At 45.7% G+C, this 27,099-nt stretch overlaps 1 protein-coding gene across 1 annotated transcript in view; it reads left to right on the top strand.

Moving 5' to 3' along the window:
• LOC124775580 (G-protein coupled receptor GRL101-like) overlaps positions 1–27,099 on the top strand; it is a 373,429-nt gene that overhangs the window by 161,681 nt on the left and 184,649 nt on the right. Inside the window, exons 10-12 of the mRNA XM_047250411.1 lie at positions 5,474–5,593; positions 5,848–5,862; positions 18,265–18,399. Of these exons, the coding sequence (XP_047106367.1) occupies positions 5,474–5,593; positions 5,848–5,862; positions 18,265–18,399 (270 nt within the window). The remainder of the gene's footprint in view (positions 1–5,473; positions 5,594–5,847; positions 5,863–18,264; positions 18,400–27,099) is intronic.

Here is a 27,099-nt window from a genome sequence, read left to right as displayed (position 1 = left end):
CCGACTGACATGGGGCAGTAGTTAGCAAGCTGGACTCTCGCGTTCGGAAGGATGACAGTTCTAAACCGCGCTCAACAATCCCTCTTTAGCTTTTCCGTGTTTTCCCTAAATCGCACCAGGCACAGCCGGAATGGTTCCCTTGAAAAGATATCGCCGACTTCCTTCCACTCTTTGAAACAGTCCGAGCTTGGGCTCCGTCTCTAATGACCTCGATGTCGACAGGACATTGAACCTTAATCTTACTTCCATTATTTCTCCATAAAATAATTCTATTTAACGGAGGAGGATGTCGCGGATGAGCAGAAGTTATCGCGCGGAACACGTGCCTGCAGAGGTATGAACAAAGGGGCTGTATCTGTCAATATCTAATGCGGTATCGTCGAGCGACGTCTCTTAGGATAATACCTCCTACCACGAAGAATATCAGGAAAAGTAATTTGCGTTTCACATAACTATTTCGCCACAGTTATTCAAAGACTGTAATGCGTCCTGTTGTTTGATCGTCTCGAGCGCCTGTTCATTTCTGCGCAACATTGTGATCTGAAATGCATAAAAATGAATATTTGTTTGATTGTCTACTATGCGTAGGTGGCGTAGAAGCTCAACGCTGGAACGTCCCGAGCAATTTTAATAAAATTTTGTGTCTACATGACTCATTTTCATAATAATTTTATTAAAAATACTATGTGGGTAATATACCCCAATCATGCCTACGTGGTGGAGATGGTGTTGAGAGGACGTCACATGTAAAATCCGTAGTTTTCAGGGTAGCTAATCTTTTTGGCGATAGTCACGCTGACACTTCATCACTGCAGACAGGGCCACAGGAGGTGTGAAGACAGTGACATATCAGCATATCTTTGTAAAGCCTGAAGGAATCTCCATCGAAAATGGTACACATATCAGTTTCTATTTGGAAAAATGGACTCTGGCAATAAGACACCTCTATGATATCTATTGTTGAAGGTATGGACAGAAAAGCAGTGACACAAATGCGTAACAGAAGAACACGAGGAGCAATTTCAACCAAATTTGGTACATACACGACTCACTGTTTTCTAAAAATACTGTGGGACTAAGATGACTCTACAAGCGCTAGGGGTGGTCGTGGGTACGAGTAGGAGAAACTTGTAGAAACGACCTGTTGGTATTTATTTCATGCAATTAGTCTACTTAGAATACTTTCAAAGTGTGAAGCGCCTTCTCTGTCATATTTAAGTTTTATACTGAATCACCCACGTAGTGAGACTGAGGACTCCAGCGAAGCATTAATTTTGCCATCTTGTTTAGGGGACACAAATCATGCCACGTGGTTCACTACGTCAGATAACGTGCTCTCGGGATTCGCATAGTTTGCAACAGTAGGGAAACAGTTGCCAGCGGCAGTCATTTTTCTCAAAATGGCATTCAGTTACTGACACAGCTAGAAGTTTCCTTAGAATTCAGTTGAAACTGCAGGGCAAAATTTACTAGAGATATGGACGTAACTTATATATATATATATATATATATATATATATATATATATATACTCCTGGAAATGGAAAAAAGAACACATTGACACCGGTGTGTCAGACCCACCATACTTGCTCCGGACACTGCGAGAGGGCTGTACAAGCAATGATCACACGCACGGCACAGCGGACACACCAGGAACCGCGGTGTCGGCCGTCGAATGGCGCTAGCTGCGCAGCATTTGTGCACCGCCGCCGTCAGTGTCAGCCAGTTTGCCGTGGCATGCGGAGCTCCATCGCAGTCTTTAACACTGGTAGCATGCCGCGACAGCGTGGACGTGAATCGTATGTGCAGTTGACGGACTTTGAGCAAGGGCGTATAGTGGGCATGCGGGAGGCCGGGTGGACGTACCGCCGAATTGCTCAACACGTGGGGTGTGAGGTCTCCACAGTACATCGATGTTGTCGCAAGTGGTCGGCGGAAGGTGCACGTGCCCGTCGACCTGGGACCGGACCGCAGCGACGCACGGATGCACGCCAAGACCGTAGGATCCTACGCAGTGCCGTAGGGGACCGCACCGCCACTTCCCAGCAAATTAGGGACACTGTTGCTCCTGGGGTATCGGCGAGGACCATTCGCAACCGTCTCCATGAAGCTGGGCTACGGTCCCGCACACCGTTAGGCCGTCTTCCGCTCACGCCCCAACATGGTGCAGCCCGCCTCCAGTGGTGTCGCGACAGGCGTGAATGGAGGGACGAATGGAGACGTGTCGTCTTCAGCGATGAGAGTCGCTTCTGCCTTGGTGCCAATGATGGTCGTATGCGTGTTTGGCGCCGTGCAGGTGAGCGCCACAATCAGGACTGCATACGACCGAGGCACGCAGGGCCAACACCCGGCATCATGGTGTGGGGAGCGATCTCCTACACTGGCCGTACACCACTGGTGATCGTCGAGGGGACACTGAATAGTGCACGGTACATCCAAACCGTCATCGAACCCATCGTTCTACCATTCCTAGACCGGCAAGGGAACTTGCTGTTCCAACAGGACAATGCACGTCCGCATGTATCCCGTGCCACCCAACGTGCTCTAGAAGGTGTACGTCAACTACCCTGGCCAGCAAGATCTTCGGATCTGTCCCCCATTGAGCATGTTTAGGACTGGATGAAGCGTCGTCTCACGCGGTCTGCACGTCCAGCACGAACGCTGGTCCAACTGAGGCGCCAGGTGGAAATGGCATGGCAAGCCGTTCCACAGGACTACATCCAGCATCTCTACGATCGTCTCCATGGGAGAATAGCAGCCTGCATTGCTGCGAAAGGTGGATATACACTGTACTAGTGCCGACATTGTGCATGCTCTGTTGCCTGTGTCTATGTGCCTGTGGTTCTGTCAGTGTGATCATGTGATGTATCTGACCCCAGGAATGTGTCAATAACGTTTCCCCTTCCTGGGACAATGAATTCACGGTGTTCTTATTTCAATTTCCAGGAGTGTATATATATATATATATATATATATATATATATATATATATATATATATATATATATATATATATATGGTGGAGGGTAAAAGGGGCTGTAATGACGTTCCCATCGTTCCACCTTACATGAGCTTCTGATCTCAGTACATTTTTGGGGCATGTTTTGGCACCTCGCATTTCCGAGCCCAAGGGTGACGTCGCAGGGCGTTACGCTTTTGCACCTTTACAGACGAAGGCTGTAGGGACCTTTGAGCCAAATTTCAAACTTCTGTGTCGTAATGGGAGACAATTAAGGGATTTGGAAACGTGACCTGTAATGGTTTAACGCACAAGAAGCAAGTTGTGTTGCAAATTGGCAAGAGAAGAGACGACGACAAATAGGATGTTGACACAAATGTATGGAACATAAGCCAGGTGACCCATGTCAGACTCTACTACCTATATGTCAGTAAGCACATTTACCGAAAATGTAGAGCGAATACGACTGAAGCTGCCACAAGCTTAATGACTCACTCTGAGATTGATGCAGGAGGGACAAGAATATACTATGTATACGTCACCATATACAGGTATTTATGACCGATTTGTATGCCATTTTGGACTGGTGATAGTAATACATCGTAGGTAATAACTGCTGGAGATTTCATTAACACGTGTGATCGAAATGTCGGAAGTTGATGCATGGCGCTATGAGTTTGGTCCGGACTCGTGCAGCGATGGACATGATGTCTTGTGATAGCATGGGGTCGCTATAATGGAGGACAGAAATTGAAGTGGATTTTCCACGGTTTGCGGAAATTTTTTAAGGTAAATGCCGCGTCGTTTACTTTGGAATGGATATGACCGATTTATTGGTCTGCTCTTTCCCTGTCTGAGCTTGTTCCGCATCTCTGGTGACCTCTCTGCCGCCTCGACGATAAACGTCTTACTTTGGCACAGTGAACTTCCAATATCTCAGTGCACAGCTGGTTGCAACATATTCGAAGGAAACATAATTCCAAAAGAAGCCTTGCTCAAAGTTACGGAAAGGGGTTCAAATGGGTCTGAGCACTATGGGACTTAATATCTGAAGTCATCAGTCCCCTAAAACTTAGAACTACTTAAACCTAACTAACCCAAGGATATCACACACATCCATGCCTGAGGCAGGATTCGAACCTGCGACCGTAGCGGTCGCGCGGTTCCGGACTGAAGCGCCTAGAACCGCTCGACCATACCAGCCGGCACGGAAAGGGGCATACCGTCACTGGATATTACTGTATTTTGGTCGTGGATGCGGAACACTGTCTGATCAAGAATATCCGGGCACCTATTGGTGAACTTTAATACCGGATGTGTCCACCCTTTGCCTTTATGCCAGCCTTAACTGTAATCGGGACACTTTCAATGAGGTCTGAATGCCTGTCAACGAGTGGTAGTCTATCAGTCCTTAAAAGCCGACTCCACAGCAGGTAGTGGTGTTGGATGCTGGGGCCTGGAGGGAAGTCGGCCTTATAGGTTATCCCAAAAGTGTTCCATTAGGACCAGGTCGGGGCCCTGGGCAGACCAGTTCATTCGGGAACGTTAATGTCCAAAAATCACTGCCTCACAGATGGTGCGTTATGACAGCATAGACTGATACAGTTATAGACTCCCAGCTGTTCCTCTATTGTACACAGTACATAATGCTGTAAAATGCATTCACTTTCTTCTGTATTTAGTGTTTTCGTTAGCGGTATAATGGGAGACACCATAACAATAAGGAACACCCCCATACCTACCACCACAACCTCCGTACTTCACTTTTGGTGGTACACTTGATGGCAAGTTCTACGGGTATTTGACAAACCCGAACTGTTATATCAGATTTGGTGTTATTCAACACTCCAAGTCACTCGTCATACACTATCAAGTGCTGTCACTCTTTATACCATTTCAAGCATTACTTGGGACTGGCTACGGAAATGTGTGGCTACTCTATCACTAAAGCCATTCTTTTTAACTGTCCACGCACAGTCATTGTGCTATCAGGATTGCTAGAAGTTTGAGATGCCCTAGTGGGTCGTTCCGCTGATTTCATGCGATTTTTTTCAAACAACTTCCACAAAGTTCCACGGATCCTTTCCGTCTCTGTGTGATGACCGCCTCGTCTTGGTTAAACTGTGGTGATCGCTTAGCGTTTCCACTTCACAGTCACAACCTTAACACTCAACTTGAGCAGCTTTAGAAGGATCTAATTGTGCCTAATGGATCTGTACACAGGTGAAATCCAATGACTGGTCCACATTCAAAGTCAGTAGGCTCTGCGGATCTTCTCGACTGACAACACAGTGATTCTCTCCTCCTTATATATTGGCGGGTCCGCCTCTCGTGACATCTAGTGGTGAATTCTGCATTACATAGAGGTGCCGCGATACTTTTGATAAGGCAGTGATTTTCGTGCGTATCTCGCCGCTTACTTAGTTTTGTAGCACGCGTAATGTGCCTGTTGTGTTTTAGAGTGTGTGCTAGCATGAGCTGCCCGGCTCCTTGCGCGCTCTCCCGTGTTGGCAGAGGAGGCGCCGTGCCCGGCGGGCCAGCTCAAGTGCGCCGGCAGCGGGCAGTGCGTGCCGCGGGCCTGGTGGTGCGACTTCTACCTCGACTGCCCGGACGGCTCGGACGAGCTCAGCTGCGGTGCGTGATCCCCCGACCCGACCTGCTCCGCACCAGCTCAGTGACACCTGCTCTCGCGCCATAGTAATGCAATTCTCTGGCCTCCTCATGCCTACAGTCAGGTTTCTAGCTGTAGCTCTTCGGTCACCATTGTGTTTTCAGAGCTCAACTGTGACAACAAAGACTCCGTAAAACTGTCTGTGGACAAGGTATTTTTTAATCTACGGAGAAATTAACGGTGCTGTAATAAATGTTTTCTGCAACTACATTTATAGATGTAGCTGTTCCATGTGCTTTGTTGTGATTCTTTATTTTTTTAAATGTTGCTATGAAAGGTCAGTCAAATGGATAGGAGACGGGTGGAAGAGTGTAAGTAAACTGTTGATTATTTTAAAAGTAATCCTCATATCAGTTAATCCATTCATCTGACCGTGAGAGAAGCCTGTCAGTGCCTTTACGGCAAAATGTTTGCGGTTGTCTGTGGCACCGTGCAAAATACCAACGCGAATCTTTACAGACGAATGGAAAAACTGATAGAAGCCGACCTCGGGGAAGATCAGTTTGGATTCCGCAGAAATGTTGGAACACGTGAGGCAATACTGACCCTCGACTTATCTTAGAAAATAGATTAAGGAAAGGCAAACCTACGTTCCTAGCATTTCTAGACTTAGAGAAAGTTTTTGACAATGTTGATTGGAATACTCTCTTTCAAAGGTGCCAGGGGTAAAATACAGGGAGCGAAAGGCTATTTACAATTTGTATAGAAAGCAGATGGCAGTTATTAGAGTCGAGGAGTATGCAAGGTAAACAGTGGTTGGGAAGGGAGTGAGACAGGGTTGTAGCCTATCCCAGATGTTATTCAATCTGTATATTGAGCAAGCAATAAAGGAAACAAAACAAAAGTTCGGAGTAGGTATTAAAATCCATGGAGAAGAAACAAAAACTTTGAGGTTCGCCGATGACATTGTAACTCTGTCAGAGTCAGCAAAGGACTTGGAAGAGCAGTTGAACGGAATGGACAGTGTCTTGATAGGAGGATATAAGATGAACATCAACAAAAGCAAAACGAGGATATTGGAATGTAGTCGAATTAAAGCGGGTGATGCTGGGGGAATTAGATTAGGAACTGAGACACTTAACATATTAATGGAGTTTTGCTATTTGGGGAGCAATATAACTGATGATGGTCGAAGTAGAGAGGATATAAAATGTAGACTGGCAATGGCAAGAAAAGCGTTTCTGAAGAATAAAAATTTGTTAACATCGAGTATAGATTTAAATGTCAGGAAGTCGTTTCTGAAAGTATTTGTATGGAGTGTAGCCATGTATGGAAGTGAAACGTGGACGATAAATAGTTTAGACAAGAAGAGAATAGAAGCTTTCGAAATGTGGTGCTACAGAAGAATGCTGGAGATTAGATGGGTAGATCACATAAGTAATGAGGAGGTATGGAATAGAATTGGGGAGAAGAGGAGCTTGTGGCACAACTTGACTAGAAGTAGTGATCGGTAGGCAGAACATGGTCTGAGACATCGACGGATCACCAATTTAGTGGTGGTGGTGGTGGTTAGTGTTTAACGTCCCGTCGACAACGAGGTCATTAGAGACGGAGCGCAAGCTCGGGTTAGGGAAGGATTGGGAAGGAAAGCGGCCGTGCCCTTTCAAACGAACCATCCCGGCATTTGCCTGAAGCGATTTAGGGAAAGCAAGGAAAACCTAAATCACGATGGCCGGAGACGGGATTGAACCGTCGTCCTCCCGAATGCGAGTCCAGTGTGCTAACCACTGCGCCACCTCGCTCGGTACCGATTTAGTATTGGAGGGCAGCGTGGAGGGTAAAAATCGTAGAAGGAGACCAAGAGATTAATACACTAAGCTGATTCAGTAGGATGTAGGCTGCACTAGGTACCGGGAGATGAAGAAGCTTGCACAGGACAGAGTAGCATGGAGAGCTGCATCAAACCAGTCTCAGGACTGAAGACCACAACAACAACAACATGACACCGTGATTATAACTAAGGACGCACCTCTTCATCTGAAGCAAATCGACAGCCAAGATCGTCCGTCCTCCATTATGTTGTCAAGATTGTTTCGAGTACGCTGCAGAAGTTTCGCTGGGAAACCCTTACACCTCATTCGTACCGTTCCTATCCAACCCAATGCGATCTGCGTACTTTTGGAACAAAGTTATTCGTGGCTGTCAGTTTGCTGCGGACGAAGAGGTGGACGTATCGATACAAATATGGTTTGATAGCAACCGCAAACACTATTCGATGATGCCATTGAACACCTTGTCTCACAGTGTTATCAACTTAGTAACAGTTATTGCGATTACCCTTGAAATAAGAAACAGTTTACTTACTTTTTTTCACGTTTCTCGTTTTCGTTTGACTGCTCATTACATTTCTTCACTCTTGTTTTATTGCGCTCTTCCCATACCACCTGAACTATTGTACACTGTCATCTGCTCATTATATACTTTATTTTAATTAAACGTAGTTTTGAAAAACTTTTAAAATTGTGAATTATATTCTTGCCTTATACAAAAGTCACCTACCGTTTAAATGTTTAATGAAGCCATTTACTGGAACTTAGCAGTATCACAATGATCCAGCTTAAGGTATTAAATGATAGTGACAGATGACTTGGTAATGTTATACGAAGGCCCTGTACTAGATAATCGATGATTTTGAAGGAAAGTATAAATTTAAAAATATCAAAATTGCTTGTAGGGCACGAAGCACCAGTGTCAGTAGGTTTTTGCGTTTCTCTTATTTAATTGACCTTGTCATTTAGTAACTTACAGTATCCAAACGATAACTGTTTGCAGCGTACCACAGAGGTGTAGGAGAGGCCGGAAATAGCCTCAAACAACAGACAATGTACATTACCTCAGACATTTAGGCTCAAAACGTCCTCTAATCTTAAAACCTTCTTGTTCTTGCACTTACGTAGTGTAAAACAGGATTTTATGTATTGCGAATTTTAGGCATATAATGAACATTTAAACCGATTTGTTTGTTTGTTATTCTTTCTAGAAATCAATATTCTTGTAAGAGTTAAGTTCAGATCCAATTTTCAACTTTCCTGAAACGTCGTTTTCTTTCTTTCGTTACCATCATGGTAAACTAATACGTTAAAGAAGTGGCCGATTATGCACGTCGCGTAACAGAGCGAGAGCATCTTGAAAATGTCGCACGGCGAGATTACGTTGTAGGTTAGGCGACTTTTCTTGGCAGTTTTATGTTATTTCCAGGTTTGATAGACCACAAGTGTGTTGCTTCAAACAGTTCGTCTCGATTCCTCGTACACCATATTGGTACAGTGAAAAGTAATAGCTTACAATCCCTATATGTTGAAGCATATGTATGTTGTTCGAATGCAGACTGTGAGAATCCTAATACCAGAGCTGTCAGTGATGCACAACACCTCTATACACCTCTCTTGTAGCGCCTGTCACTGGAGTCTGATGAACATTATTGTGACACTCTCCATCTCAATAAACGAACCCGTGAATAACTACGCTGCTGTTCCTCATACCATCTCTCTCTCTTGCAGTATATCGAAACGAGCAATACTCAAACAGTTGAGTTGTTTCTCCAACTTGCTTAAGATGAATCTCGGATTTTGCAAACCACATACTTCGTGACTGAATTACATTTCCGTACAATACGTTCAACTGATCCCAGTTTCGCATCAGTCTTTTTTATCCGTTGTTCCATGTTGCTAAATCGCGCTGGAGACACACTGCAAGATAAGTTTCTTTGGTGACCGTTCTGCAGCGACTGACCGCTAGTCTTGCGGAGCAATGAGCTCTCCAGCTGAATTATGTACGCTGCATTAGTAATTATCTATGTTCCTTATAATTCAATAATAGTTTCAATAATAGTTTTATAAGGTTGTCTTCTTTTCAGTTCCGGACCAGCCTATCCTGGACGTAGCCTAGCTTGCTGTGATGGATACAATGCGTTTGCGGTACTGTTGACAACAGGGTCTACCAAAGGAGATTCTCTTGTGGAGCTGGAGTGCAGGCAAATTTTTGACTATTTTCTCATTGCGGATAGCCATGGTTGCAGGTGAAGGCCGCCCACCCCTCCCTCCAATCCTCATCCCAAGGGATTCATGGTGGAGCCATATTGATATGAATGGAGATACCGGGTCTCTACCCACTAAGGGAAAAATTGGTGGCGTCATCTCGAAGATTGAGATCCCGGTTTTGATAGAGCGTCCAATCTGATGAGGCCCCTTGGAATCATTTGAGATGTCTACGCGTGTGGTCACTCTTGATGGCTCTGTCACCTTCCCTGGGCAAGAAGACTCAAGGGCTGGGAAAATCTTCACAACACTCGTATGGGTAGCCCAGCTGTGGCAGCAAAAACTGGAGCTGACATGGACAGGAACCGTCCACTGCAGACGTGGAGAGAGGAAACATATATTTTCTTCATCGTGGACAGACCGATCGCTGGTGGCGCTTGGTCCATGTTTGGCTCGCATAAGTTACCCAGAGGGAAGCAATGGGCTGATTGAGAAAGGCAAAAGGACTGCTTACGTGGCCTTGTTGTCATACAGTTAAGGACTCATGTTAGATGGACCAATAAAGGCTGTATCTTGCCGAGTCCTCAGTCTAAAAGAAGTGGAAGCGAGAAGAAAGGGGCGACTGCATCCATTAGGAGACGGGTGTCCTTAAGATGCTTGAGACTTGGGTAGGAAAGGGTATGGACATGAAGCAGGATGATGGCCAACATCAAACGATGGGAAGACGGAAAAACTAGCTGGCTGGCCTATGGCATCGAAGAGATGGACAGCGCCCTCGTGAGTCTTTGAGTGAGGAGCTGCAACGGCTGTCGATTCTTTCCCCTGAGAGCAAGATCATGGTGCGTCGGAGTCGTCGGCGAGAGGGGGGGGGGGATGGGGCGAGAAATGAAACCAGCAGACGGAAGTCCGTAGAAATGCAAACCAGTTGCACCTGATAGGGAGTGCTGGGAACGTTGTTTCATCTGTAGGTGTCTGGTAATGCAAAGGCACCCTGGAATGTATTGTGGTAAACATTTCGTACTTGGAGGGCGTATGGTGGCCCGTACTGATTGAAGCGCTGCTGGCTTTGAGTGGGTTTATAATGGATAACGATCAATACAACCAACGTCTCGGAAACAGGAGGGTGCAGCGTAGTACTAAGAGGATGGGAAGACGGAAAAAACTAGCTGGGAGTCCCGTTGTGCCATGGGAGAAGCTTCGCAATTGTTAATGTGCGGATAACCACTGACGACTGGCAAGAGTCCAGTTGTGTTCCGGAAGGTGACTTGATATCGTGGGTGTACGTTCGAGCCCGAAGGACTGGCAGGGAATCCCACCTTCATCACTGAAGACGTCTCGAAACTGGACTATCACACTGGAGCACACAGGAGTGCTGTGGAAGACTACTTGGACGTGAGAAACGTGCGCACGAGTACTATTGTGCATGAACACTATTGTGCGGTGCAGAGCAGAGGAGCATCATGGAAGCCGTCTTGGGTGGGGGGGGGGGGGGTGGGGGGGTGGGACGGGCTCTTGAAACCTGAAATTTGTTTGTGAAGCATAACAGACGGTATGTATGGATTTGTGACTGATGTATGGTGAGGTGTGAAGATCTATACCAGAATTAAGACACTGAAGAAGTTGATAGGCGAGAGCACTAAAGCATGCTAACAGAAAAGCCCGTTGCTATGTGTCGCCTTGAATTGCAAAGGCCACGAAGTGTCGCTCCAACGTTGTGATTGAGGCAGAGTTCTTGAATTCGTGAAACGGACGCGACAGACCGTCATCGCCTATGTCGGCGTCAGCAGCAGAAGGTCCTACTGGCGCTGAAGTTGCTGGAAAGCCTTGAGTAGGGCGGCGTCCTGGCGTGCCATAGCCTGCAGATGGGTCTTCTGTTCTTGCTGAAGTCGCATGCAGCAACAGCGTCAACTGGTGGAACGACAAAAGTTGTTTAGTACACTTGAAATTACGTGCTGAAATGGCACTATAGTACGTAAAACGTGTGTGGAGGCACTGGCGACACGGGATGTAAACGATACGTCAACTGATGTTTTAACCGCTAACTTGGAAACCAGTTATACTACTCGTTGCCAGCTGGTGGAACGAAATTGGAAAATCTGTATTCTCATCGCCCACTCAGATGGGACAAAACACTGGAAACCAGCAACACTTTTATTACGCCACTGAAGGAACAAGAAGAACACAGTCCCGATGAGTAAAGCAAAACAAAAGTAACAGAAAATACAATAAAGGAAAATCTCCTTCTTGGAGCAAGTTTGTGTCCTTTGGGCCAGTATCAGACATTTGGAAATGAAAGCAGAAGTCAGTTTACTCAGAATCTGGAATTAATGTAAAAGAGAACTATTACTATGGGCATATGCGTGAAGAAATTCGAGTAACACACAAACATCTCATCTCAGTCGATGTACCCTACGTGACCCAGGTGGTATGCAATTAACATTTATCTGCCAGTTCAACACAAATAAGCGAAACACAACTAAACTGTCCTTCATGGCTAATTCAGTACAGATGAAGTTCGTCATGAACAAATGATTGATATACCAATAACTAGTCTATGTCTGTACCCAAAGACATGAAGGCTGGTGAGTTGCGCAATAGGATCAAGGAGATCAGAGTCACTGAACTAATTATGAACGAGATAATGAATCCTAAGCCCAATTACGCCCTTAATCATGGGAAGTCTAAGTTCGTTTGGTCTATACTGATGGTGATCACAGGGCACAGTTAACAGTCTAAGCTCCACACAGGAGTACCATCCTCGGAGCACCTCCCGCATTGGAGGCCTAGCCGGAAGATGCAGAGTTCATTGACCAATGTCTGGGTGCTCCTAGTGGCTGCAGTGTGGTATCATCGAGGTTGGGCTGCTGCTGCGAACATGTCGTGTGCAGGCAAGAGGTCGTTCTGCATTGGAAATTGGGCTCAGCAAAATGAACTGGTCGAAAGGGGCTGGGTGCTTCCCTTAATGCTCGTCTGCTTGATGCCTGGAGAACGAGTGAGTGGAGGATATAAAGTAGTGCTCCCATCTGTGACACTGTTATCCGAGATGCGCGCACCTGTGGTCTTGAGGTTGGCACCTCTCCCAGCGAAACTAGTAGCACAGATTTCCGTGGTGCCGGTTAGAGTTCTGCTTCTAAATAGACCGGCGTGCTCTGAACACAACCAAGTTTTATGTGATGTGTACTCCGCACTTGCGGTGCTCTTGACGTATAGGTGTGCCATTGTAGTTTCACCTGCAGTCTGGCGTCCAGGCAATGTGTCGGCCGTGTCTGTGATGCGAGTAGCGACGGGTGCAGGCGAAGGCCGTGGGTATGGTATGTAGTTATGGATGGAAACCTTTTTCCTCTGCATTCTTCTCACTGCTGAGAATCACTACTATTTCTCTGACAGCGGAAGGGACAATGCGGTTTGTGTACACGTTTCTGTCTGTTGACGTGCCTTGAAATCATTTCAAGTTGAAATTGCAAACATATATTCACTTCCAGAATGAGATTTTCACTCTGCAGCGGAGTGTGCGCTGATATGAAACTTCCTGGCAGATTAAAACTGTGTGCCCGACCGAGACTCGAACTCGGGACCTTTGCCTTTCGCGGGCAAGTGCTCTACCATCTGAGCTACCGAAGCACGACTCACGCCCGGTACTCACAGCTTTACTTCTGCCAGTATCTCGTCTCCTACCTTCCAAACTTTACAGAAGCTCACCTTTGCCTTTCGCGGGCAAGTGCTCTACCATCTGAGCTACCGAAGCACGACTCACGCCCGGTACTCACAGCTTTACTTCTGCCAGTATCTCGTCTCCTACCTTCCAAACTTTACAGAAGCTCTTCTGCGAAGAGCTTCTGTAAAGTTTGGAAGGTAGGAGACGAGATACTGGCAGAAGTAAAGCTGTGAGTACCGGGCGTGAGTCGTGCTTCGGTAGCTCAGATGGTAGAGCACTTGCCCGCGAAAGGCAAAGGTCCCGAGTTCGAGTCTCGGTCGGGCACACAGTTTTAATCTGCCAGGAAGTTTCATATCAGCGCACACTCCGCTGCAGAGTGGAAATCTCATTCTGGAAACATCCCCCAGGCTGTGGCTAAGCCATGTCTCCGCTATATCCTTTCTTTCAGGAGTGCTAGTTCTGCTAGGTTCGCAGAAGAGCTTCTGTAAAGTTTGGAAGGTAGGAGACGAGATACTGGCAGAAGTAAAGCTGTGAGTACCGGGCGTGAGTCGTGCTTCGGTAGCTCAGATGGTAGAGCACTTGCCCGCGAAAGGCAAAGGTCCCGAGTTCGAGTCTCGGTCGGGCACACAGTTTTAATCTGCCAGGCAGTTTCATATATTCACTTGACGCCAAGAAGGGTTGTTGCCCTCTGAATTGCCATACATCACAGCGACTCCATTCGAACATTCAACTCTTATCATAAGACAAACAACACTGAAGATCGGTCTTGTAGTGTTCATTCTGGGTCCGTAACACCAGCTCATGACTGCTGTCTGCAAACTGTGGCTCGTAGACACCAAAACGTTTGACTCTAGATGCCCATTACGAGTAGTGGTAGAAACCAACATCTACACTGTGGCGCTAAAGGACGGACACAAAGGGACATCTGGGTCAAAAAAGCCGGTTGCTCTTCGCTAACGAGTGCAGGATTCGTTTGACGCTTGATGATCGTTGTCTAACGCTGCTAAGGTGGCCAGGTAGCAATGCACGCCGCAGCCACGAAGTGCGACAGGTTCAGCAGCGAGTTGTGTATGTATACAGTTTGATCTGTGCCTGTACTCTGATCACTATGGGGAGTAATTTGAGGGCTGTGTAGCGTCCTTCAACCTGTTATCTAGTTCCATAGTCATCATTTTGGCGATGAGTTCAGGTTCGAAAGCTTCCCACCCATCTTTTTGAACACCTGCTTCCAGGAGGTGGGAAGCAACCGACTGAAATTACCAGCGGCTTATGCTGTCATTGAACCTGGTTGAGCGTGCATGGGACCACTTTATGTTTGCTTTGCTCAATGCCGCAGGTATCCTCCTCACCTCAGGATGGCCGATGTTGATGGGCGTCAAGCAGTAATGTCTCGACCACACTGTCGGCAAATCGAGCCAAGGAGAGCCAAAGTGTGCTACAGTGCAACGGATGCGTGTTCATTGATGTATAGATGATGCAAAATGAGCTCTTCATATCACTTGGAATAACGGTCCCTATAAAACTCTCTCGGCGTTTCACATCTGATAATTTCTTTACTTCAAGAAGTAAATGCTGAGTTCTATGTCGTAGGAAGCCTCCAAACCATGCATTCACCAGTTTCGATAGTACTTAAATAACTTTCGTTAATCGATAGTTGTAACATCAGCCACACCGCTGTTACCTACCGCATTCTGAATCTTATAGACGGGAGAAGCGTAACCCTTCATTACACACAACATTAGACAACAAATTGTAAACTTTCGTTTTTTACAAAGCCAGTAAAGCCGATTTATTTGTGTTTGAGTGTGTTGAAGCTGAAGATGACACTTGAAAATATAGATTAGATCAGGTTTGAAAGTTATTGAAACTTTCATTTTCTTCACATATTATAATGGGCCATAGATTAACAAGCGCAGAACTGCGCAACATCCACATTCTTATCAAAATTTTGACTGTACTTTGGGGTTGATTCGATGCACTAATCACAATTATTGCTCCATTACTCTAGGATGGCTCTAGTTCTTTTAGATACAGTGTGTCTATATTTTCACTAAAATATTGATGCAGAAATTTTTCGTATTCTATTCAAAAATTTTAATTATGCCACGAATATGTAAATGGATTCATACAATTTAAGGGTTTCTGAATCCATGTATAACATTATTTTTGTCATATAGAGATTTAATGGCATTTAACACCGAAATGTATGACCAATGAAAAATGGCAAAGAATGATATATTTTTGGGGTTATAAATGCATCTCCAGGGAATAACAACAGTTTTGATTTCACACTATAACTCAGAAACTCTCGTAAAATTCACGACACACAATGGAGCGCTCCTGACGGCCGTCAATCTCATTGTTAGCTATAAACAAAAGACTGGTGTAATATCACGTGTAGCTCGTGTTCACAGATCGATATATCTGAAGATGAGGTCAAGGTCGTCGACTCACTATGATTATGTTTATCTTATAACTGCGTTAAACACAGAATTGAAGTACGATTTCAGTGGCATTCCTGATATAACAAGAAATCGATAACCGAAAAACAGAAATAAGGACGTAACAGTATCCGTATAACACGAAAACGGGATCTGAAAAATTCTTATCATTCTAGAACTTAGTGTGGCAAAATCATCACTGCCCAGTCGCATTAATACGACCACCTCTCAAAATCCCGGATAACCACATTTTGCAGTGGAAGACGTACAGGAAGTGAGTCTGCGAGATTCTGGAGAGCTGTGCCAAGTTTCTCGGTTGAGGATCCATGGCGCGAATAGCCCGAATAAGATGGTCCCACAGAGTCTCGGCTTGGTTTAAATCTGGGGAGATTGGTGGCGAAGGAAGAATAGTAAACTCTTCCTGGTTATTTTCGAATCATGCACATACGCTGCGAACAGTGTGAAACGTTGCTTTGTGCTGCTGGTAGATGACATCTTGCTGAGGAAAAACAAAAGACATATAGGGGTAGACCTTGTTCCCAAGGGTAGATCCATACTTGAGTCGATCCATTGAGCGTTCCAGAATGACGAGATCACCCAAGGAATGCCTCGAAAGCATTCTCCAGACAATAAGGCTCCTTCTTCCGTCCTGGGCGCTTCCAGCCAAGGTTGCTGGATGTTTGCTTCCAGATGGGCATCTGTCTGAAGGGGCATAAAACATGATTAATCAGAAAAAGTCGCGTATTGCCACTCAGTGAACGTCCAGTTGCGTTATTAGCGTGCAGATTCCAGCCCTCATAGCCGATTAACAGCAATCAGGGCGGGTGCACGAAACAGGCGCCTTCTGTGGAGGCCCAAATGCAGCAACGTCTGCTGGACGGAGGAGACACTTGGTAGCCCTTTCATGTGGGAGGTCAGTTACTCAACAGTCGCATGTCTATTCCCCGTTACACATCTCAGCAGTCGTCATTTACCACTGTCATCTATGGACCGTCGTACACCACAATTACCTCGGCGCCAGTTTAGCATAGCGCCGTTTTTCCACGCACAGTATACTTTACCACGGCGGCACGCTATCGCTTGGAAACGTAGCAGTTTAGGAAATGCTTCCAACCTTGGCCCGAAAGGAAATGATCATGGCCCTCTGGACATCAGGTAATCTGACTGTTTCCGCAATACGCCAATGACTGCACTGTATTTCGCGTACCCCAGACAGGCTTTGTATACCCTTCACTGCTGGTGCTTCCACCTCCCGTCTGTGAGTGGTTATTGCACACTGACGTCTAACATACGCGGTGATTAGATTAACGTGACTGGACCGTGTACAAAGACTGGGTATTTTTCCTCGTGTATAAATTTCGTTGTTGAACTGTGTAATCTACCACAACATTCTTATGACACTTTAATAAGAAGGTAATAAAGCTTTGAACTAATCACACTTTCATTGGTTACACAACATTTTTTGTATCTCCACCTAAGTTCAAAGGTTCCTCAACAACAATAAGGTAACGAGTCCTCTGAGAGGAAACGTTTACTCAGGACGTCAAAGATAAATAAGATACACAAAATTATTAAGGTTCAGGATACAGATCTTGGAGCAACTTACAAACGGTCTTATACATGTCAGCATCGATTCTGAAGTGGGTACCAGGACAGACGCTTCTTTAACGACTTGCATAGATGAAAACTGTTTCGTGCGAGATCCGAACTGCAAGAACGTTGTTCCAGTGCAGTCCATGGGAAACCCGCGACAGAATTCAGATAACTGTTACTGTACACCGTCGTACGTTATCGTGGAACAACACAGCTGCTTTCGGAAACCATGTCTTTTATTTGATATGAAAGTTTTCTGCAGCCGTTCCAGCATCCACGGTCTTTGCATGAGTGAGTAAATCAACCAGCAGCACGCCCGGATTGTCCCAAAAGACTGTGGTCAGGGCTTCGCGAAAGTAATTGTTTTCATGTTGTTAAGGGGGATGCGAGGAGGTCTCGATGAGAATGATACTTTCTTCGTCTTTCGTCCGATGGGGGATGTGAGGAGTGCTCGATGGCAGTGATGATTGCTCATTCTTTCGTGTCGTAAGATCCACACACGGTTCGTCCCTTGCGACAGTACGGTGCAGGAATGAATCATGCTCCGCATTAAATGCAGCAGAGACGACCCTATTCACGTGGCTTTATTCTCGTCTGAGAGTTGTCGTGGTTGCCACAAGAGATCGCTTTCCGAAAGGCCACTGTGTTGTGTGCGATGTCACTAGGCAACGGAAGTGATGAATTTATACTGGATCTGCCTCACACGAATGCGACTCATGTCCAAGTTACAAAATTCTGTGTTCGCGTCCTATTCAGTTTTGTCGTATTATAATCAGCTCTCTTATGCGAACATGGATACCAGTGGAAACTGTTAAATCCCTTTCTGTGCTTCATAGAGCATGCCACTAAGCTGTTGTCACTGTTTATTGAACCCCTCTGTATAGCAAAGTAGAGGTATTCGTAGCAGTTGGAGTGCCCGGCTACCTCTGGCTCTAGTGTGGCTGACGTGTGTGTGATTGGATCGACAGTGGGCCGCGGGCGGGAATGCGGCCGCGACGAGTTCCGCTGCCTGAGCGGCCAGTGCGTGCCTCGCAGCGACGTCTGCTTCAAGTCCGGCCACGAGCGCAGCGGCTGCGCCGACGGCTCCCACCTGCTGCACTGCGGTAAGCTGCCTGCCTCTCTCTCTGTCTGTCCAGCTCCTCTACCGAGCCACTCTGCTGTGCTCTCCACCTGCGTCCCAGCACAAATGCTCTGACACAAGTTCTGTCATTTATATCGGTTCCATGTTATTGGACAATTTTATACGGTTTCATATCAACCATTGGTAAAGGGTCGACTTTTGCCCCCTTTCCATGAGACATGCCCTACAATTTTTGTGCTGGTTTCTCTTTCTGTGTTATAAATATTTAATTATTTGTAATATATTGAAATATATAATTTATATTAAATGAACTTTAAAACAGAATATGCCATAAGAATAAATAAAACAAATCAAGATCAAAGAAAATTTTATATATATAATTTTCTTTGATTTTGATTTATACTCGATCAGTGTAGCACTACGTGGCCATCTTTAGCGGTCCTCCAGGGTCCTCCAGGAGATACACATTAGTACAGTATATAATACTACACAGTAGGCCAAAACAGTATGACCACCTGCTTCATCGCTTGTTTGTCTTTGGAACGCAATACATCACTGATTCCGCGTATCAGGGAACTGACAGTTTGTTGAGTTGCGTACTTGGTGACGGCGACCGACAGCGATCCGGATGGGTTCCATAGGATTTACGTTAGGTGAATCTGGTCACCGGGACATCAACGTGAGTTCACTATAACGCTCCTCAAATAACTGGAATACGCTCCGAGACGCGGACAATTATACAGCTGAAAGACGACATCGCCGTCGGGAAAGACATAAAGCACAGAGAGAGGAGGAGGAGGAGGAGAAGATTAGCGTTTAACGTCCTATCGACAACGAGACCATTAGAGACGAAACGCAAGATCGGATTAGGGGAGGAAGGGGAAGGAAATCGGCGGTGCCCTTTCAAAGGAACCATTCCGGCAGTTGCCTGGAGCGTTTTAGGGAAATCATGAAAAAACTAAATCAGGATGGCCGAACGCGGTTGTGAATCGTCGCCCTTCCGAATGCGAGTTTAGAGAGCTAACCACTCCGTCGCCTCGCTCGGTAAGCATGAAGGGATGCAGGTGGTTCGCAGTTGTCAGCGGGTCTTCGATTACTATAACGGGCCCGATGCAAGCGCAGAAGAATGTCTCCCGTGGCATGCTACTGCTCCCAACAGCCTGTGTCCGTGGCACGCTGCCCGTTTCGAGCTACCGTTCACCTCGATGTCGGCGTTTTTGGAGATGACCATCGAGCTATTGTAGCAAAAATGTGATTCGCCCGAGGAGCCGACACGTTTCCATTTATCGAAGCTCGAATTCCGATGGTCCTGCGCCCACTGCAACCGTGAACACGTAGGGGTGGTCTGCTGTGGAGCTCCGTGTTCGACAATGTACGATGAACGGCGTGCTCCGAAACACTTGTACGTGCACCAGCATTGTGCTCTTTCGGTACAGATACCACAGATCAATATCTATTCTACTTTACAGAGCAGACAATCTTCTGCACCCCACATTTTGTGAAGAATCGTGGAAGTCTAACCATTTAGTGCCTAGTTGTAGCTTCACTCTTTCCGTTGATGCTCACGATAGTAATACGTGAACATTGTATCCGATTCGGTGCTATCGAGGTGTTTACAGGCTCTACGTAATAGTAATCTGTCCTTTGTCAAAGTCCCTTACCTCAGAGGATTTACCCATTTGCAGTCCATATCTTCGCTAGGGTGATCCCCCGTCTGCCTCTGCTCTGCTTACATACGCGTCACGTTCCATCAATGCTACCAAGCGGAATCCAACGTCGCGGTGGGCGGTGAACATAATGTTTCGGCTTATCATTGTATATGCTATGGGATGTTACTTTAAATGTTACTTTACCATTTAGCTGGTTTCTAGCATGTCCTCGTAGGGTAGTGGATGAGACGGCGTACTATACAATACTAGCTTTGTATTTTATCGTCAAAGATATCTGTTCATCCGTATTGTTTTCCGTCATTTAGGCAATGTGTGTAACTGTTTTATTCAGTCTATTTCGTTTATTGATAACATAACTTCCTAGATAAAACAGAAATCTTTATACACGTAAGAAAGAGCTAGTAGTATTCTTAAGAGAGAATAGTTTTATCAAGAATTTCATAATTTTCTTGTCCAGATGTGAAATAACCTCCTAAACAGAATTTATGCTAATTACAATTTAAAAACTTTACTTTTATATTAATTACATTTTATATTTATTATCAATAAACGAGACAAGAGTATTTCAATCAAACGACTGAAGTGGAAAAATTAAAGTAACATCTCCAAAACCATCTACAAGAAACCCCATATGAAATTACAAAAATAGATTGCAGGTGAGTACTGAGCACTACAACTCGTACAATAAAACTTTGATTTGTGACGGTATTCGAAGTAATGATGATATTCACAACATGTTTAGGTTTTGTGACACACTGTCTCACAAAGTTTTTAAGCCATGCAAATCAATTTCATTACGTGAGCCTTTGGTGGCAAGCATAGCATCCAGTCTGTATTCAACCTGTGTCCAGTCTCGACGTACCATATGCGCAACGGTGGCGATGGCAGCTGCGATTTGGTACTTGAAATCACTGATGTGGCTGACAGGCGTTTGACAGACTCTTTCCTTGACGTTTCTCCATTAGAAAGAAAAATTTCAGGTGACCTATGTCAGCGAATTAGACCACACCTGCCATCCCAGTGATATGGAAGCACCTGGTCGAGAGCTTTTCGCTCAGTCTGAACCCAGTGTGACAGTGCACCATCATTTTTGAAAACCACTCTGTATTGGTGGTCAGCCAATTGCGATAACGCAGACGGATATAAGATATCAAGGTAACTGTTAGACTTAAATGATTCTTCTGAGAAAAGGAACAGTCCAACAAATCGATCAGCCATCAAAGAACACCACACCACAGTATTCGGATTGCATGCCCCATACACATGCTGTGTGGCTTCGTTAGCCACTGCTAGATTGTTTATAAAATTACTGTCCTCTTCTAAACGGTGGAGAAAGTCCACGGTGAATTGCTTACGTTGTGGCCTGTCGTTTGGTTTCAGTGTGTGCAACTAGTATGGATACATCTGTACACGTTCCCAATGGACACTGTGCATGGCCGCCCTACTGATTTGCAGCTCCTGTTGAACGATGTAAAGCCAACCGTATCTGTTATGTGTTGGCTACACTTGTTCCAATATGTTGCTTCACTTCCACGCTCCTGTCTGCAGGATATTCCTGTACCACAGGCGTATCGAAGCCCACGAGGGTAGTTTGGGTGTTCCTTTGAACCTAGGTATCCGACATGGTGTCAATAAATCATTCTACACGTGAGGCTTTTCTTGAACGGTTCCCATTATGCTACACTCACGAAACTTGGAACACACACGTACAAAACTTTGTGCGTTCGCCTGTCACATAAGCCAAATATTGTGTGAGTATGTTGTTATAAGACTTTCTAGTTGTACCGTTACTTTTGAGACGCCCTGTGTTACACCTTCATCATATGTAAGTCCTCTGTAAGATATTAATGCGATTTTCAGCACACTGTCAATTATTAAGTTACAATGTTTTATGGTCAGTAAGATTCTGTATATGTTAAAATTACTTACTTTAAAACTACTTTAAAACTGTAGACGGTGAACCCACACATCGTCAGTCGTGCAGCATGTTGTACCCTCAAGCAGAACACTTAATACTTGCAAATTAACTGAGTTTCGTTAATGTCTCGCCATTTTTCCCTGTTTCTAAAATGATAATTTGTGTTAGCTGCTAATAGCTACTGTTTCAAAATGTTTTTAACGTGTAACCGGATTTTGATCATACACTCCTGGAAATGGAAAAAAGAACACATTGACACCGGTGTGTCAGACCCACCATACTTGCTCCGGACACTGCGAGAGGGCTGTACAAGCAATGATCACACGCACGGCACAGCGGACACACCAGGAACCGCGGTGTTGGCCGTCGAATGGCGCTAGCTGCGCAGCATTTGTGCACCGCCGCCGTCAGTGTCAGCCAGTTTGCCGTGGCATACGGAGCTCCATCGCAGTCTTTAACACTGGTAGCATGCCGCGACAGCGTGGACGTGAACCGTATGTGCAGTTGACGGACTTTGAGCGAGGGCGTATAGTGGGCATGCGGGAGGCCGGGTGGACGTACCGCCGAATTGCTCAACACGTGGGGCGTGAGGTCTCCACAGTACATCGATGTTGTCGCCAGTGGTCGGCGGAAGGTGCACGTGCCCGTCGACCTGGGACCGGACCGCAGCGACGCACGGATGCACGCCAAGACCGTAGGATCCTACGCAGTGCCGTAGGGGACCGCACCGCCACTTCCCAGCAAATTAGGGACACTGTTGCTCCTGGGGTATCGGCGAGGACCATTCGCAACCGTCTCCATGAAGCTGGGCTACGGTCCCGCACACCGTTAGGCCGTCTTCCGCTCACGCCCCAACATGGTGCAGCCCGCCTCCAGTGGTGTCGCGACAGGCGTGAATGGAGGGACGAATGGAGACGTGTCGTCTTCAGCGATGAGAGTCGCTTCTGCCTTGGTGCCAATGATGGTCGTATGCGTGTTTGGCGCCGTGCAGGTGAGCGCCACAATCAGGACTGCATACGACCGAGGCACACAGGGCCAACACCCGGCATCATGGTGTGGGGAGCGATCTCCTACACTGGCCGTACACCACTGGTGATCGTCGAGGGGACACTGAATAGTGCACGGTACATCCAAACCGTCATCGAACCCATCGTTCTACCATTCCTAGACCGGCAAGGGAACTTGCTGTTCCAACAGGACAATGCACGTCCGCATGTATCCCGTGCCACCCAACGTGCTCTAGAAGGTGTAAGTCAACTACCCTGGCCAGCAAGATCTCCGGATCTGTCCCCCATTGAGCATGTTTGGGACTGGATGAAGCGTCGTCTCACGCGGTCTGCACGTCCAGCACGAACGCTGGTCCAGCTGAGGCGCCAGGTGGAAATGGCATGGCAAGCCGTTCCACAGGACTACATCCAGCATCTCTACGATCGTCTCCATGGGAGAATAGCAGCCTGCATTGCTGCGAAAGGTGGATATACACTGTACTAGTGCCGACATTGTGCATGCTCTGTTGCCTGTGTCTATGTGCCTGTGGTTCTGTCAGTGTGATCATGTGTTGTATCTGACCCCAGGAATGTGTCAATAAAGTTTCCCCTTCCTGGGACAATGAATTCACGGTGTTCTTACTTCAATTTCCAGGAGTGTACTTATTCATAATTTGTTTCCGCCTGCTGGCTATCGGTGTGCAGTAGAGTAATACTGTAGCATGTAGAATATTAAAGACAGTATTGGCAAGATTTTTCTCGACTGCAACGCATTTAAAATAGAATACAATATTTTTTCCTAGGTACTGGATCCTGTTGTACTTTAAATAGTTATTCACATTTGAGAAAACCTTAATTTTCAAGAATGGTCTTTGTACATCAGAAAAAATGTAACATACTTAAAGTGAATGCTACACTAAAAAAGTTTATTACATTTTTATTACAAGGAGAGATGAAAATACGATAAATGCACACGGGTTCAACACTCAACCTCACTGAAAAATACAGTGCTATTTTAGGAAATTTCTCTGTGTTTCCAAAAACTTTGTGGGGGCTGAAATCCACTGACAGAAAGAAATCGCATCACCTAGAACGAGTTGCGTAACATAAACGAATGTTGGTAGGCGTGTTCTCAATTGAAAGATGATGTCTACACGGATTCGAATAATAGTGGCGTTAGTAGCACCATTATGAGGATGCAAATCAAATTTGCTTTAAATATACGCCATAACGGTGGCGAACGTTAGTGAAATTTGTGATTGGACGTGGTGAGGTGATGTTAGTAAAGAATGGCTTTCAGACGAAAAAGACGCCTTTATCAAAACTTCACTGAGTTTGAACGAGGTCGTATAATACGGTTACGAGGAGCTGGATGTAGCTACACTACTGGCCATTAAAATTGCTACACCATGAAGATGACGTGCTACAAACGCGAAATTAAACCGACAGGAAAAAGATGCTGTGATATGCAAATGATTAGCTTTTCAGAATATTCACACAAGTTTGGTGCCGGTGGCGACACCTACAACGTGCTGACATGAGGAAAGATTGCAACCGATTTCTCATACACAAACAGCAGTTGACCGGCGTTGCTTGGTGAATCGTTGTTGTGATGCCTCGTGTAAGGAGGAGAAATGCGTACCATCACGTTTCCGACTTTGATAAAGGTCGGATTGTAGCCTATCGCGATTGCGGTTTATCGTATCGCGACATTGCTGCTCGCGTTAGTCGAGATCCAATGACTGTTAGCAGAATACAGAATCGGTGGGTTCAGGAGGGTAATACGGAACGCCGTGCTGGATCCCAACAGCCTCGTATCACTAGCAGTCGAGATGACAGGCATCTTATCCGCATGGCTGTAACGGATCGTGCAGCCACGTCTCGATCCCTGAGTCAACAGATGGGGACGTTTGCAAGGCAACAACCATCTGCACGAACACTTCGACGACGTTTGCAGCAGCATTAACGATCAGCTCTGAGACCATGCCTGCGGTTACCCTTGACGCTGCATCAGAGACAGGAGCGCCTGCGATGGTGTACTCAACGACGAACCTGGGTGCACGAATGGCAAAACGTCATTTTTTCGGATGAATCCAGGTTCTGTTTACAGCATCATGATGGTCGCATCCGCGTTTGGCGACATCGCGGTGAACGCACATTGGAAGCGTGTAGTCGTCATCGCCATACTGGCGTATCTCCCGGCGTGATGGTATGGTGTGCCATTGGTTACACGTCTCTGTCAACTCTTGTTCGCATTGACGGCACTTTGAACAGTGAACATTACATTTCAGATGTGTTACGACCCGTGGCTCTACGTGTGGAGTGCGATTCCGTATGACAGCAGGAGCGTCCTCGTGGTTATCCCACGCACGCACCCGGACTGGAGATTTGTACGTAACTCTGTTGTGCTGCCTTTCATGAACAGCGTCAGGGTGTGTTTCCCAACAGGATAATGTTCGCTGACACACAGCTGTTGCAACCCAACATACTCTCCAGTATGTCGACATGTTGCCTTGGCCTGCTCGATAGCCAGATCTGTAGCCAATCGAGCACAAATGGGACATCATCGGACAAAAATTCAAGCGTTATCCATAAACAACATTAACCGTCCCTGTACTGGCCGACTAAGTGCCACTGCCATGGAACTCCGCCCCACAAACTGACATCCGGCAGCTGGACCACACAACTCATGTATGTTTGCAACCATGCATTTAAAATTCTGCAAGCTACGGTGGTTATTAATGTAGCAGCATATCACATTTGCAGTGGCTGATCTCGCGCGTTTTACAACCTGTGGTCTTGCGATGTTAAACACTTAAATATGTTACCTAGACAAATGCATTCCCTAAATGTCATTTCTCTACATTAATTACTTTTTGCTGTTGTAATTTATTCCGTCAGTGTATGAAAAGCTTACAATACATCATCATCATCAACATCGTTGAAGTTTTACCTTAACAGCTTGTCTGGGTACCTCCCGTATTCGCAGGTCTATAACCCCATACTTTCAGACGAACCTACCTCGCTGATGCACTGCAGAGATGATCACTTCGACTTCTTTTGTACTCACTTACTTCATCATAACATTTAAGTACGTTTACAAATTTATTCGTATATCTTCGATCATTATTTTATATTCACCAGGACGTCTCTTAACAAGAAGACCATATATGCTTTATGTGGACAAGTGTCCCAGGATTGATTACGTAAAAGAGATGCGGGAAGCAGTTTTATCCTCGTTCCATATCTTGTCTTGCTCCTTACGACGCTTATATTTTTCCAGATATTAGTCTGATATAATTAGTTTCTGTCATGATGTCGACGTCTCTATTCACAGTTAAATTGTGTGCGACCTATTTAATGTATGAGTCCCGTACATTAATTTTATATCCTTGCTACTGGACTGCAATCACGTAGGTATGTTTTATTTTATGACTATAATCCTAGCAGACTTTATGTGGTTACTTCACACGTCTTTTCATGCCGTATTCATTCTGTGTCTAATAGTGATGCCATCGGCAGTAAGTAAGAAGCGAATAATAAAGGATTGCATTTTCCTTACTGCTATTCAGTGTGTACATAGGAAACGATGTAAAAGATAGCACTGGGAATTTCTGGGGAATAAAATGAAAACAGATTGTGATTTGTACTCGGTGAGACGAAGTGCTTATATGTTTGTTCGATTCTGTTTACAGCACAATGTTTGGGCGACTCGTGGAGCCATTTTCGTCAGTTCCCCTGAACAGGTCTCTTGTGGAAATCGACTTCTGGCTCACAGCCTCTCATCCCGACATCTCATTCTGTGGAGAGGAAGTACTTTACATTGTACGAAAGCTGAATGAAGTCAGACAAAGGAAAGGTCGACAGTAATGTGGAGGCATTGTCGTACTTGGAAATTGTTTATTTTTTCGTGACTATTTAGATCTAACACTACAGCTGTATTATAGCGAAGTCTTCGACTTCACATTCTTCAGAGTGATAGCTTCGACACTGGATCGTGTAAACGTATCTCATGTAGTGGGAAAAGCGTTTGTTGTTGTAGAAATCTAGTTTTTCAAAGACGTCAACATCAATAAAATCTTCTTAATATACCAACTACGTCAAATTGTGGGTTTCTAGCAACCTTTTACGACATACACTCTTTCTCG

The sequence above is a fragment of the Schistocerca piceifrons genome, chromosome 2 (genome assembly GCF_021461385.2).
Source record: "Schistocerca piceifrons isolate TAMUIC-IGC-003096 chromosome 2, iqSchPice1.1, whole genome shotgun sequence".
Taxonomy (NCBI): Eukaryota; Metazoa; Arthropoda; class Insecta; order Orthoptera; family Acrididae; genus Schistocerca; species Schistocerca piceifrons.
The sequence above is the reverse complement of the archived record's forward strand: the minus strand, read 5'-3'. Positions and strand labels throughout refer to the sequence as shown.